Genomic DNA, 13,789 nt, shown 5'->3' on the forward strand with positions numbered 1-13,789 from the left:
ATTTATTTTGTTCTTGTATTTTCTTCCAAAATTCTTCTAAGGTTTTTTCTGTGTTTTCTTTGGTCTGTCTCTCAATCCTTTGAAGACACCTAAAGATAATTCTTTTGAATTCCTTATCAGAGAGTTCCAATGCTGCTTCTTCCACGGGAATGTGTTCTGGGTCTGTATCCTGCTCCCTTGTTTCTACCATTTTGTCCTGCTTCTTTGTGTGGACTGTTATAGTCTGTTGTCTCCGAGGCATCGTGGTGGTATAGTATTTAGATTTCTGTTAACTGTTTGTGAAGAGCAGCCAAGGGTGATTCAGGCTCTTCTTGGTGGTTTTTTATCATTGGCCCATTGGTGGAGAAGGCAGTAGTGGCTCTCGCTCCATAAGTGAAGTTGCAGGAGGTGTGGTTGTAGTTGTGTCTTATGGAGACTGTTGTTGTCTCCCACTCAGTTAGACACAAATTACAACTGAATAACCATCAAAAAAATACTTTCCAGACTTGCGTGTCCAGAGTGTCTTTGGGGTTGCTGGAAAGCAGAGCGTGTTCTTAAGCCCCAGAAATCTGCCAGAGTGCTGCCTCTTTAATTATCCGAAATAGTCACGATGCTTTTAATCCTTCAAAATGGTGGCGCCCTACGGACTGGCAAAAAGTCCACAGCTCAGCCTGCCTTTCTCTTCACCTTGTCCGTTTATTCCCCAGCCACCATGCACTGTCCGCTGTGCAGTCCCTGGCTAGCAGGGCTAAGTTTTTGGTTAATTCTTAATTCCTACCACCACTCGGGAATCTACAAGCTGTCTGTGCCATCAGGATCGTTCATGATCGCTGCCTGACCGCAGCTCTGTATGTCTCCTTTTTTAGTATTTTCATGCAAATTCTTTTGCTAGTTGGGGTTTAGTCCACTTCTATATCCTTCCCTTCAAGGCTCACGGGTCCAGGATTATCTTCTGTATCTGTGTTAATTGGTTTCCCTCTTCTTTGTTGAAGTGGGTCTGTGCAGTCTTTCCGCCTAGTCCACCATCTTGCTGGTCTCTCTCTAATATTTTTCTTAAAGAAAAAAAAAAAAAAAAACCTACCAAACATTTCCCTAAGTGGTTCTAGCATTTTATCTTCTTAATAAAAAATACATGAACTTTCCCATTGTTCCACATTTTTGTCAACACTTAAAATTATCAGTTTAATTTTAGCTATTCTAGTTTGAACTCACCCCAAGGCACCTCAAAGACAGACCTGGAAATCTACTTTTAAAAGGTCATTGCCTTGGAAACCCTAGGGAGCATTTCTACTCTGCACACATGGGGTCACTGTGAGTTGGAACTGACTTAACAGCAACTAACAACCACAATAATGAGTGTGTAATGATGTCTTATTATAGGCTGAATTTACACTTCTGTGACTATTACTGATTTAGAAACTTTTAATTTGCATTCTGGCCACTTACAAATCTTCTACTCTGAGGTGTCTATTCAAATCTTTTGCCCATTTTAAAAAGGGAAAAAGTTCTTTGTATATTTCAGATATAAGTTCTTTGCCAGATGCATGTACTGCAAATATATTCTACAAATCTGTGGCTAGCTTCTTGATTTTCTTAATATTTTAAAGAATTGATATTTATAATTTTGTAGAAGTCTAATTTATTATTTTCTTTTGTGATGAGTAATTTTTGTGACCAAGGAAATCTTTGCCTACCCTCCAAATTCATTAATATTTTCTTGTATATATTCTTCTAAAAGATTTATAGTTTTAGCATCTAATTTATTCATTTACAATGCATTTCAAGCTGAGTTTTGTGTATAACGTGCAGTATGTACCACAGTTTACTTATTCTTCCATGTCGTTGTTGTTGTTCAGTGCTGTCGAGTTGGTGCCAATTCACAGTAGCCCTTAGTAATCAGCACAACAGAATGAAATACTAGCCCTGTGCTATCCTCACTATCACTGCTATGTTTTAGTCCACGGTTAAAGCCCGTGTGTCAATCCATCTCACTAAGGGTCTTTCTAATTTTTGCTGATCCTCTACTTTACCAAGCACGATGTTCTTCCCCAAGAGTTGATTCTTTCTGATAATCTGTTCAAAACACATGAGATAAAGTCTCACCAACCTAGTTTCTAAGCAGTGTTCTGGCTGTACTTCTTCCAAGATAGATTTGTTTGTTCTTCTGGCAGTCCATGGTTTATTTAATATTCTTCATCAGCACCATAATTCAAATGTATCAATTTTTCTTTAGACTTCTTTATTCATTATTCAGCTGTCCCATGCATATGAGGCAACTGAAAATACTATCATTTGGGTCAAGGATCTCTATTTTTTCCATCAAGATAACCAATTGTTCCAACATCCTCTACTGAAATGACTTTTCTTTCCTTATTAAATTATATTCCTATGTTTGTCAAGTATTAATTAGCCATTTATGTGTAGGTCTAACCCTGGCCTCTTATTCTATTCCATTAAATTTTATGTCTAAATGTTCTTTCTTTTTTCATTTTTCCCACTTTTGGTTATAAAAACAAAAACTCACTGCCATCAAGTGGATTCTGATTCATAGTGACCCTACAGGACAGAGTACACTGTCCCACGGGGTTTCCAAGGATATTTGTTAATCTTTATAGAAACAGACTACTTCATCTTTTGCATGAACCACTGACCATTTGGTTAGCAGCTCAATGCTATGATCACAGTTCCACCAAAGGTCCTATCTTTGGATTGCCTTGGTATTTTTTAGTAGTTCTTTCTAGCTTATCTATTGTTTTTATTCCTTTTTAACATATCTGTAGTGCCTAAGGCATTAGACTGCTAACAAGAAGCTGGCAGTTCAAATCCATCAGCCACTCCTCAGAAGGATGGTTGGGCAATGTACTTATGTACAGTGAAATGCACAAAACTAAAGTGAGGTTGGGCGATCCTACTTCCGTAGTGATACTGCCTCGGAAACCCAAGGAGGGGTCGCTATGAGTCGGGGCCGACTAGACGGCAAACAACAACAACAAAGTGACATGGGTCAATGCATTTTTTTACAGTGTTCCCTCCTCTCCCCTCCCAACCCTAGCAACCAACAAAGAAAGTTTCCCTCCATAGATAAACCTTTCCTTGACCCGCCACAACAACGAACTAATACTATAATTGTCCTTCTGTGATTGACTTATTTCACTCAGCATAATGTCCTCCAACTTCATCCATATTATGCAATGTTTTGCAGACTGTACATTATTCTTTCATACTTCATAGCATTCCATTATGTGTATGTACCATAGTTTGATCATCCACTCTTCTGTTATAAATCTTAGAGATAAGTCCCTTGCCAGATATGCCATTGTCGGCAAATATGAATTTGTTGCTGTCATTTTTGTTATGTGCTTTCTCATGGTGTCGATTTTGTTCCATATAACTTTCTATGCTGAGCTTGTTCTGTTCATGAATCGTGTTATTACTTACTTCATTGCTATTGTTTTAGTACTTGGCAAACATTTATACTGGTCCTCTTTTTTGATGTGAAGGTTTATCATTTTTCCTTGGGGTTACCATGTGATTCATAGTTTTCTTCCCAAATTTAGAGAAGTCCATTCTATCTTGTAGTTGCCTTGACTTCCCTACCATCTAGAAGCTCTGTAATGACATAGTTTTTTCCCTTTCTTTGGTTTGTAGTTGTCCTCATTTGTCAATTGATGTCTCTGGTTCCTGGTTTACAATCCCATAGGCCTATTTACTTTGGATACTTCCATAGCTGGGTTATATCATCATGTGTGCTAATGGTCAGTTGTTGTTGGCTGTTGTTGCTTCTCTGTCAGAAGGACTCCCTTTAGCGTCTCTCATAAGGTTGGTCTTGTTTCAACAAATTCCCTCAATTTCTGCCTATCTGGAAATGCCCTAATTTCACCATCATATTTGAGGGACAGTTTTGCTGGGTACATAATTCTTGGTTGCAAATTTTTCTCCTTCAGTGTTTTATATATATCATCCCATTGTCTTCTCACCTGCATGGTTTCTCTTCAGAAATCCTAGCTTCGTCTTATTGGTTGCCCCTTGTAGGCAACTTTTCATTTTTCCCATGCTGCTCTCATGATTCTCTTTGTCTTTGGTTTTGGAAAGTTTGATGATGATATGTCTAGGTGATTTTCTTTTGGGGTCTATCCTGTTTGGGGTTCACTGGACTTCCTGAATGGATATATTTTCATCTTTCTTCATACCAGGAAAATTATCTTCCAACAAATCTTTGACAATTTTATCTGTGATTGTATTAGTCTCTTCATGTTCTGGAATTCCGATTGCAAGTAGCTTATTCCTTTTGATGGTATCCCCCATGAATCTTAGGCTTTCTTCATTTTGTCTTTTTTCCTGATTTATCCCTTTCCAAAGAAGTGTTCAGGTATTTTGCCTTCAATCTCCCCAATTCTGTCTTCCATTGATTCAATTTTGCTCCTTTGCCCATTCAATATGTTATCTATTTCTGAAAATTAAATATTAATCTTCTGGATTTCTGTGTGTAGATTTTGTATCGTTTCTAATTTTTGATTGATTTTGTCATTTTGTTCTTGTATTGTCTTTCAAAATTGTTCTAGGGTTTTCTCTGTTTTCTCCTTGATCTCTCAATTAAAGATACCTAAATACAATTCCTTTGAATTCCCCATCAAGGAGTTCCAATGCTGCGTCTTCCTCAGGGATGTGTTTTGGGTTCGTATCCTGGTCCCTTTGTCTCCTGCTTTATCTTGCTTCTTTGTATGGACTGTGATGCTCTGTTGTCTCTGAGGCATTGTGACATTTTTGTGTATATTTAATTGGTGACTGTGTGTGGAAGTGACTTGTTTTTTTTTCTTCTCTGCTTTGTTTGTATGTTATCTACACAAGGAGGGTACTGTGCTATGCTTCTCTATTTGCTAGTGGGCAGCACTTATACACTTACCACTTGCCTCCTTTCCTGTTGTCAGCCTCTTGTATGTCCCTGCCGCCTTTGGCGAACAGAGCCTATTCCTAGGTCCTTGGAATCCGAATGAGGATGCTATCACTTTAAAATCCAAAATGATTGCCACTTGTAAAGATTCAAAATAGCTGTGCCCTCAGTCACTTTAAATATCCAAAAGGGACACCGCTTGTAAAGATTCAAAATGGCTGCGCCCTCGGTCATTTTAAATATCCAAAATGGCCACTGCTTGTAAACAATCAAAATGGCTGCGTCCTCTGGACAGGAGAAAGTCAACAGCTCAGGTTGTCTCCCACCTTGTTGTTCCCCTTCCTAGTCATAGGCCACCAGTGCAGTCATCCCTGCAGCTCTTGGTGACCAGGGCTGATCTTTTTTAGTCACTTCTCAGATCCCAACACCACTTGCAACTATTCAGGCTGTTGATCCCATCGGAGTACCTGACAGTCCGTAGCTCCATCTCTGTAATTACTGTTTTCCTTCAGGTTTTCTCACTAGTTGGTTCCTAATCCACTTCTGTATAGTTCCTTTGAAAGCTCAGGGCTCCAGGATTATCTTCTATGTATCTGTCAACTGGTTTTTCTTTTCTCTTTTGAAGAGGGTCTGTGTTGCTTATCTTACTACTCTTCCATCTTACCAAAGTTCTTCCTCTAATTACTTTTTCTATTATAGAAAAATACATATAACATTTGCCATTTTAACCACTTTTAAATATAAACAGTGACAGTAATTACATTCACCAGATTGTGCAATTATCACTACTGTCCTTTTTCAAATGTTTTTAATCTCCCTAAATAGAAACTATGAATCTGTGGGTGGTACAAAATGGTTAAGTATTTGGCTACTAACTAAAAGGTTGGTTGTTTGAATCCACCTAGAGGCATCTCTTAGGAGCTCTGGTAGCAGAGTGGCTAAAGCACTTGACTGCTAACCAGAAGGCTGGCGGTTCAAACCCACCAGCCACTCCTCGGAAGGAAGGTTGGGCAATCCTACTTCCGTAGTAATAATGCCTCAGAAACCCAAGGAGGGGTCGCTATGAGTCGGGGCCGACTCGACGGCACATAACAACAACAACAACAACAACAACAACAACAACAACAGAGGCACCTCAGAAGAAGGTCCTGTCCTGGTCATCTACGTTTATTAAATCACAGCCACTGATATACTATGGAGCACACTTCTACTCTAAAACACATGAAAAACCCTAAAACATCATGAGTCAGAATTGACTTCACGGCAACTGGTTTAAACAGAAACTCAGTGGCCTTTAAGTATTAACTCCACTGCCCTCATTCCCAGTCCCTGGTAACCACTAATGGGCTTTTTTATCTCTTTATATTTGCCTATTTTAAGTATTTCAGATAAGTGGGGTCATACAGTATTTATCTCTTTGTGTCTGACTTACAGCACTCAGTAATGTTTTCAAGGTTCATCCATGTCATAGCATGAATCAGAACTTCATTTCTCCTTATGGTTGAATAATATTTCACTGTATGGATATACCACATTTTATGTATTCATTCATAAGGGACACTTCGGTTTTGTCTACTATTTACCTATAGTAAATAAAGCTGCAATGAACATTTGTATACACGTATCTGTTTGAGTCCCCATTTTCAAGTCTTTTGGTTATATACCTAGGAGTGGTATTTCCAGATCATATAGTAATTCTAAGTTTAATTTTTAGAGGAATGATGGTGCAGTAGTTAGGCACTTAGCTGCTACACAAAAGGTAGGCATTTTAAAACCACTAGCTGCTCCATGGGAGAAAGATTTGGCAATCTGCTTCTGTAAAGATTACAGCCTTAGAAACAATCTATGGGGCAGTTCTATTCTGTCCTACAAGATAGCTGTGGGTCAGAATCAAATCTACAGCAACAGATTTTTGTTCTTTTTAAATGATTATTCTATGGTTTATAATATGCATTTTTAATTTATCACAGCCTGTCTTCAAATAATGTACCACTTCACATACAAAAAGGAGCTCTGGTAGCATAGTGCCTAAGGCATTTGACTGCTAACCAGAAGGCTGGTGGTTCAAACCCACTAGCCACTCTTTGGAAGGAAGGATGGACAATCTACTTCCGCAATGATACTGCCTCGGAAACCCAAGGAGGGGTCACTAAGAGTCAGATTCAACTTCACGACAGTGAGTTTGGTTTGGTTATATATAAGAACCTTACATTAGTATACTTCCATTTCCCTCACTCCTCCTTTGCCTGTTATCACACTTTCTTCTAAATATTGATATAAACCACTGTAACAGTAAATTATCTTTAAAGAATTTTTAAAAATTGAAGAAAAATATCTTTTATATTATTCACATATTTACCATTTCAGGTGCTCTTTATTCCTTTGTGCTGAGTAAAATTTGTACCAGGTATCATATTCTTTTAGCTTAAAGAATGTCCTTTAACCTTTCTTATACTGCAGCTTTGCTGGCAATGAATTCTCTCAGTGTCTGTTTGTCTGAATATGTCTATTTTGTCCTCATTTCCAAAAGGTACTTACACTGGATAAAAAATCTTAGACTGAGTGTTTTTCCTTCAACATTTTAAAGTTGTGTTCCACTGTCTTTTAGCTTGTACTGTTTCTCATAAGAACTCTCATGTCACTTAACTTTTCTTACATGTAATCTTTCCCCCTCTTTGGCTGCTTTTAAGACTTTTTAATACTGCTTCTTAACTATAAAGAGCTCTTTTGGCATAGTGGTTTGAGTTTTTAACTATATAATTATGAGGTACGTTGGTATAGCTTTCCTTTGTGTTTAACCGGCTCCAGAGTTCATTGAGCTTTTGGATCTATAGGTATTTAGTTTACATCAAATGTGGAATCTTATAGACCATTAATATTTCAAATATTCTTTTCTGCTCACCCTCACCCCTTTTCTAGGACTCTAATCACAGACACATTTGAACACTTAATATTTTTCCAGTTAACTGAAGCTCTGGTCACTTTTTTTTACCCATTCTTTTCTCCTTTCCATGCTTCAGTTAATTTCTATTATTTTTACCTTCAAATTTATTGATTGTATTCCTTTCCTAGCACTGTCAGAAAAACAGTACTATGAACTAGGTAGCTTAAAGCAACAGAAATTTATTGTCTCATAGTTCTGGAGACTAGAAGTCTAAAATCAAGGTATTGGCAGGGCCATGCACTCTCTGAATGCCCTTGTTCAGAAGATGCCACTTGCCTTTCTCTCAGCTTCTGGTGTTGCCAGCAATCCTTGACTTATAATACATCACTACAATCTATAGTGTTCTCCCTGGCCTGTGTCTTTTCTTATAATAAAGACATCAGTCATACTGGATTAGGAGCTCACTTTGCTCCAATATGACCTTATTTTAAACTTAACTAATTACACCTACAATGGCCCTGTTCTCAAATAAGATCACATTCTGAGGTCCCAGGAAGGATATGAATTTTGGCTGGTATTATTTAACTCAGTATACAGACTTCCAAAGTATACCTGATACTCAACATATTCAATGACTTTTTCATTTCAAAAACTGTATTTTTAATCATTAGTTCCATTTGAATCCTTTATATATAGATTGTCAATTTCCCTTCATGTTTTTCCTCTGAATGCTTGAGTGTACTTATAATTGCTGCTTTAACATCTTTGTTTGCTTATTCCATCAACTCTGTCATTTCTGTGTCTTTTTTCTTTGACTGTTTTTACTCTTAGTTATGAGTCATATTTTTCTGCTTCTTGGAATATCTATTAATTCTTGACTAGATGCTGAACATTATAAATGTTACATTATTGAGTATCTGGATTTTGTTATGTTTTAAAAAACACTGAATTTTGTTTGAATGATAGTTACTTGCAAATCAGCTGCATACGCTCAATGCTTAAACAAGACATTCACTTACATACTTGTACTCCACTAATAAACAAGATACATACACATGCTTACCTACACGTTCACTCACAAAATGACAAACTCATGCCCACCACACTCACATTCACACAATTTAACTCACATGCTCAAGCATCACACACATTCTCACTCACGTACTCATACACATTCACATTATCTCTTCATACATCACACCCCCACACACTACCACACATAACCAAACATTCAAACTCACTTTAAAGCACACATGCTTACATGTCACACACTCTCACAAGCTCACACACTCATATGCTACACACATCTCACACATGCTCACACTACATATCTTCATTCAGTCATACAAATAACATTCACATGCTCACACATTTACTCATACACCCTGCTTGCTCATTTATACACATCACTCATGTTAACACACACCACAAAATCTAAAACACACTCATACACACAACACATATACATACCTGACAGACACTCATAATCACACCAACTGACATGTTCACATTCACACCTTACTCACATGCAGTCACTCACATGCTCACACATTCATATGCTCACATTCACACTCACTCACAATCATGCTCATACACATTCACATGCTCACATCACCCATATTCACACAACTCACTCGTAGACACTCATGAACACTCACATAAACCACATATACATACATGCTCACTCATACACTCTCACTCACACAAACCACTCACAGAAATACACACAATACACACACACTCAAACATGTAATCATATACTCACACATGTAATCACACACTCACACAAATCAATCACACTCTCAGAAACACTACACACTCATACATACCACACACACACACACACTCACATATACTCCCACCTTTCACACGTCTATCTTCAGGCAGTGTTCCACCCCTGTTCACAGCTGCTAGTGTCTGTGGCAGGCCTAAGGCATGTCATATACCCTTCCATGTCTCTGTCATGTGCTCACAGGGAGAGGGAGCCATGATCAGAGAATGAACTTCAGCTAGACAAATCATCACCCATTTCACAGTGGCCATAATAGGGCCACCCTGGGATTCAGGACCACATAAAATTGTCAGTGCTCTGTGTTTTAAACGTAACAGTAAAACGCTATGTGGGTGGGGAGGATGATTAACCAATGGGTCTACCCTCCAGCCCCAAACATTTCAATATGGAAGCACATAAAGTCAGAGTTATCTAGCATATTCCAATTTCAGACTTAAACTGTGGAGAGATTTGAAGTTTCAACCTAGAGACAGGGACTGTGGGTCCACCTGCCCAGGTTCCAGCTCCAGCTTGGTTACTCAATCTCTCATATAAAGCCATAGCCAAGCACTCCCAGGGCTACCCAGAGCTAGACTTGCAAACAGAAGAGTTAATGAGGGCTTGCATCTCCTGGACAGGAGAAATAATAGGAAGGAGACAATGGCGTTCTGAATATGGGGAAGCCTATGGACAAAGCTGGCTCCTTGAGATCTTCCTTTTATATATTCTCTGGCAGAGGCATCCAGAACACTCCACAAGCAATCCAGAGGAGAGGAAAAAAGCAGGCAATACTCACCGGTTAGTGGAGCCGTTATAGCAGTAATTGGGCAGGAAGTCATAGTTAAGCTCCCAGAAGACATGGAGAGTGATTCTTCCATAGGGGGCTGACACATTGTGATTGGCTTCACGGAACATGGCATCAAAGCTGTCCAGTGTCAGGTACTTGCTCAGCAGCTTGTGAGTCATGCGGTTTATTTCTAAGAGGCCATCCAACTCCTAAAGCACCAAAGGAGACAGAGGTTTGAGAACAGAGCTGATGCAGAGGGCAAAAAGAGGGTTTGTTGAGGTCCAATGGCACAGCTCCAGCCTCCTGCACAGGCAGAGACAGTGCCCTCATGGGTGCATGGTGGGGGCACATTCAGATGCTGGCTGTGGATAGGGGATGGCACTGAGAGGCATAATGATGGAACTGGTTTGTCTGCAGGCCTATGCCAAGAGTACACAGGACAAGGTTACATTAGGTGAACTAGCTTACTTCTTATACCTGAATTCATCACACCTCCCTGGCAGCCAGCCCTTGGCTGTCTCATCTGGGCTGTTATCCTTTCTTCACAGCAGCCATCTCTGTACTGCCTATTACCCTCCCACAGAAGAGGAGTCCACTCCAACAAAGCAGCCCCAATGGGCCATACCCTCACCTCACAACATGCTCAAGCTGTCACAGCACCTCTTCCCTACCCCTCAGTGTGCCCACATTCCAAGCTCCTCTCAACATCCTTGCCCTGGTACCACTCTTTCTCTGGGAGGCCTGCTACTTGGCCTACTCTGCCTCTCCTCGTAGCCTTGAGACGCAGCAACTCACAAATATTCATACCAGTCTCTGAATTGTATTGGTCTGTTCCCTAGAGCTTACATACCCTTTTGCCCCCTTACCTATCGAAGCCCCTGTGCAGGGTACCTCAACATATAATTTTGTGGTGGAATGAGTTCCTTTATGTGGCCTTTAGCCTTGGTTCTTTGAAAAACAGTTTAGGATTTTTTTTCCCTAAACCCTTTGCCCTATCTTTAGAGAAGCAACTTAGAAAATCTCCAAGTTGCTTTCTGCCCTAGAAAATTTGTTGGTTTTGCTCAGGAGAGGAGCTGGTCTCTGCCTGCAGAAAATATTACTTTTGTGTAAGACCGGAGTTGACTAACATCTCACAGGTAATTGAGAATTGGCTGACCTCTGGTCTGGTGAGGGAAGCCCCACCTTGTAACTGATGAGGACTAGTGCATATGGAATACTGAAATCAGAGTTTCTCAAAGCTTTTTGGTTGGCAGGAACTAGGAGTGTGCTCTTTGGGACACAGAAGCCCCTCCCCAGCCTGGTTAAAAAAAAAAAAAGAAATAAAGAAAGAAAGCTATAGCTAAGGAAGCTGGCAGCTAAAAGCTAAGTTCAGAGAGAGAGTCAGTTGGGACCAGAGTGATCCTGAACCTCCTATTACTGGGTATGAGATGAACTAGTCAGCTACAGTGAATTATCTGAGGTCTTGATGAAGAACTATCCTAGCAGTGAGCATTTCTGGTCCAAGAGCTATCCTATAAAGCTGTTCTGGTTGATAAATTGCATCTTGTCTTCTGAATTGTTTTTGTTACTTCTTGTAGAACCTGATCTGAGTTACAGCTTGTTATTTCCCTAATAAACTACAAAGCTATGAACATAGTCTGTGACTTCTGTGTTGCCACTGTAACAAATTATCAAACCTAGTAGAGTGCCAAGGGAGAACTGGCTGGTATCTGAAATGGTGCAGAAGTTGGAAAGCTGAGGTATGTCTGACCTCCACCTCACAGAAACTAACTTTCTGCTGATCCTGATTCTTACCCCTCCTGAATTTAGACAATTATGCTTAAAGCTTTACATGAAAGAATAAATGAATGGCCTGGAATTAGTTCTCAAAATAAATAATTTGACACTGCCTTTCATCCCAAACTGCTTGTCCTCTTGCTCTAGCACAGGGGCAACATTTACACTTGGAAGCTGGTACAGTGGTCAGGCTGAGGAACCACTCTCCCGGCCATGGAGTTATGTTTCTCCATGGGGGCTCCCAGGCCATCTGTCTGAGCCCTAGATTTTCTTTTCCATTCAAGTTTGTGAGCAAGACAGTCAGCTTAGACTCAGGCCCAAAGACAATCCCGGCATGTTGCACATACAGCTCACTATACACCTACTGCACTGCGCAACCATACAAAGAGGTGGGCTGGGTAGGCTTATGGGCAACCCACTGAGGCTCACTGAGATACACTGAAATATTACATTTGTGTAAATATTACTTTTGAGGTCACACCTGGTCATGATACACTTATAGGGCCTGGGTAAGGATGGGGCAGAACAAGGCCCACAAATGACCCCCCAAAGGACCATATGAATAGGGAATGAAAATGATGCATACCCCCATTGCTCAGGGATAGAACACATGCCATCAAGGAGACAGGTGGGTCTCTACTAGGCTGCAGAGAAGCCAGAAGACCCTGGGAAAATATGACACACTGAATTCAAGTTTCCTATGTGCCAAAGGAGATGGTAAGCCAGACAGATAGGCCTCAAAGTTCACATGTAACAAGAACGGCCTAGTGAACTTGAAAACAATGAGAATTCCCAGACCAGAAGGGGCTCTGGTGGTGCAATGGTTGAGGCACTTGGCCGATAACCAACAGGTTAGTGGTTCAAATCCATCAGCTGTTCCATGAGAGAAAGATGAGGCAGTATGCTTCTGTAAAGGTTAACAGCCTTGGAAACCCTATGGGGAAGTTTAGCTCTGTACTACAGCATCACTATGAGTCAGAATCAACTCAATGTCAGTGGAATTTTTTGGGTTTATCCCAGACCAAGTGCATCAGAACATCCAGGGGAAGAGCTCAAAAGCACACCTTCTGGTGATTCTTGGTGATAGGAAAGTCTAATGAACACTAAGCTGTCTCTAAATTAACACATTCTATGTTAAAACTACTTTTTGTCTGCTTATGTTAGGTTTGAAGTCAGTGGTTATTGAGTGGCAGAATTCTCATCTTCCATGGGGGAGACTGGGTTCAGTTCCCAGACAATGTACCTTATACATACAGCTACTATCCATCAATGGAGGCCTGCATGTAGCTATGATGTTGAATAGTTCCAGACTAAGATAGACTAGGAAGAAATCTACTTCCAAAAATCAGTCAATTAAAACTCTGAATCACAATGATCTGAGCAACAACTGATCAAGGGATCAGAACAGGACCGAGCAGCATGTTGTTCAGGTGTGCACAGTCTCCACAAGTTAGCACCAACCTGATAGCAACTAATGTAAAAACATTAGGTTTTATGAGAGCTGCATGAAGATATGCTGATTGAAATACATTTTCTTGAACCAAGTAGGCCATAACAGACATTTACTATTTTAGCTTTATAAAAAATTAATTTTTTATGTGTTTTAAAATGCAAATCAAAACAACAATGAGATACCATCTTGCTCCAGCACTAGTAGCAAAGTTCAACAAGACAGAAAATAACAAATGCTGGCGAGGTTGT

General features: G+C 39.9%; 1 protein-coding gene across 1 annotated transcript in view; it reads right to left on the reverse strand.

Moving 5' to 3' along the window:
- CYFIP1 (cytoplasmic FMR1 interacting protein 1) overlaps positions 1 to 13,789 on the reverse strand; it is a 228,458-nt gene that overhangs the window by 84,749 nt on the left and 129,920 nt on the right. Inside the window, exon 21 of the mRNA XM_042783094.1 lies at positions 10,322 to 10,521. Within this exon, the coding sequence (XP_042639028.1) occupies positions 10,322 to 10,521 (200 nt within the window). The remainder of the gene's footprint in view (positions 1 to 10,321; positions 10,522 to 13,789) is intronic.

The sequence above is a fragment of the Orycteropus afer genome, unplaced genomic scaffold, assembly GCF_000298275.1.
Source record: "Orycteropus afer afer isolate SDZICR_OR568_19922 unplaced genomic scaffold, OryAfe1.0 scaffold00656, whole genome shotgun sequence".
Lineage (NCBI taxonomy): Eukaryota > Metazoa > Chordata > Mammalia > Tubulidentata > Orycteropodidae > Orycteropus > Orycteropus afer.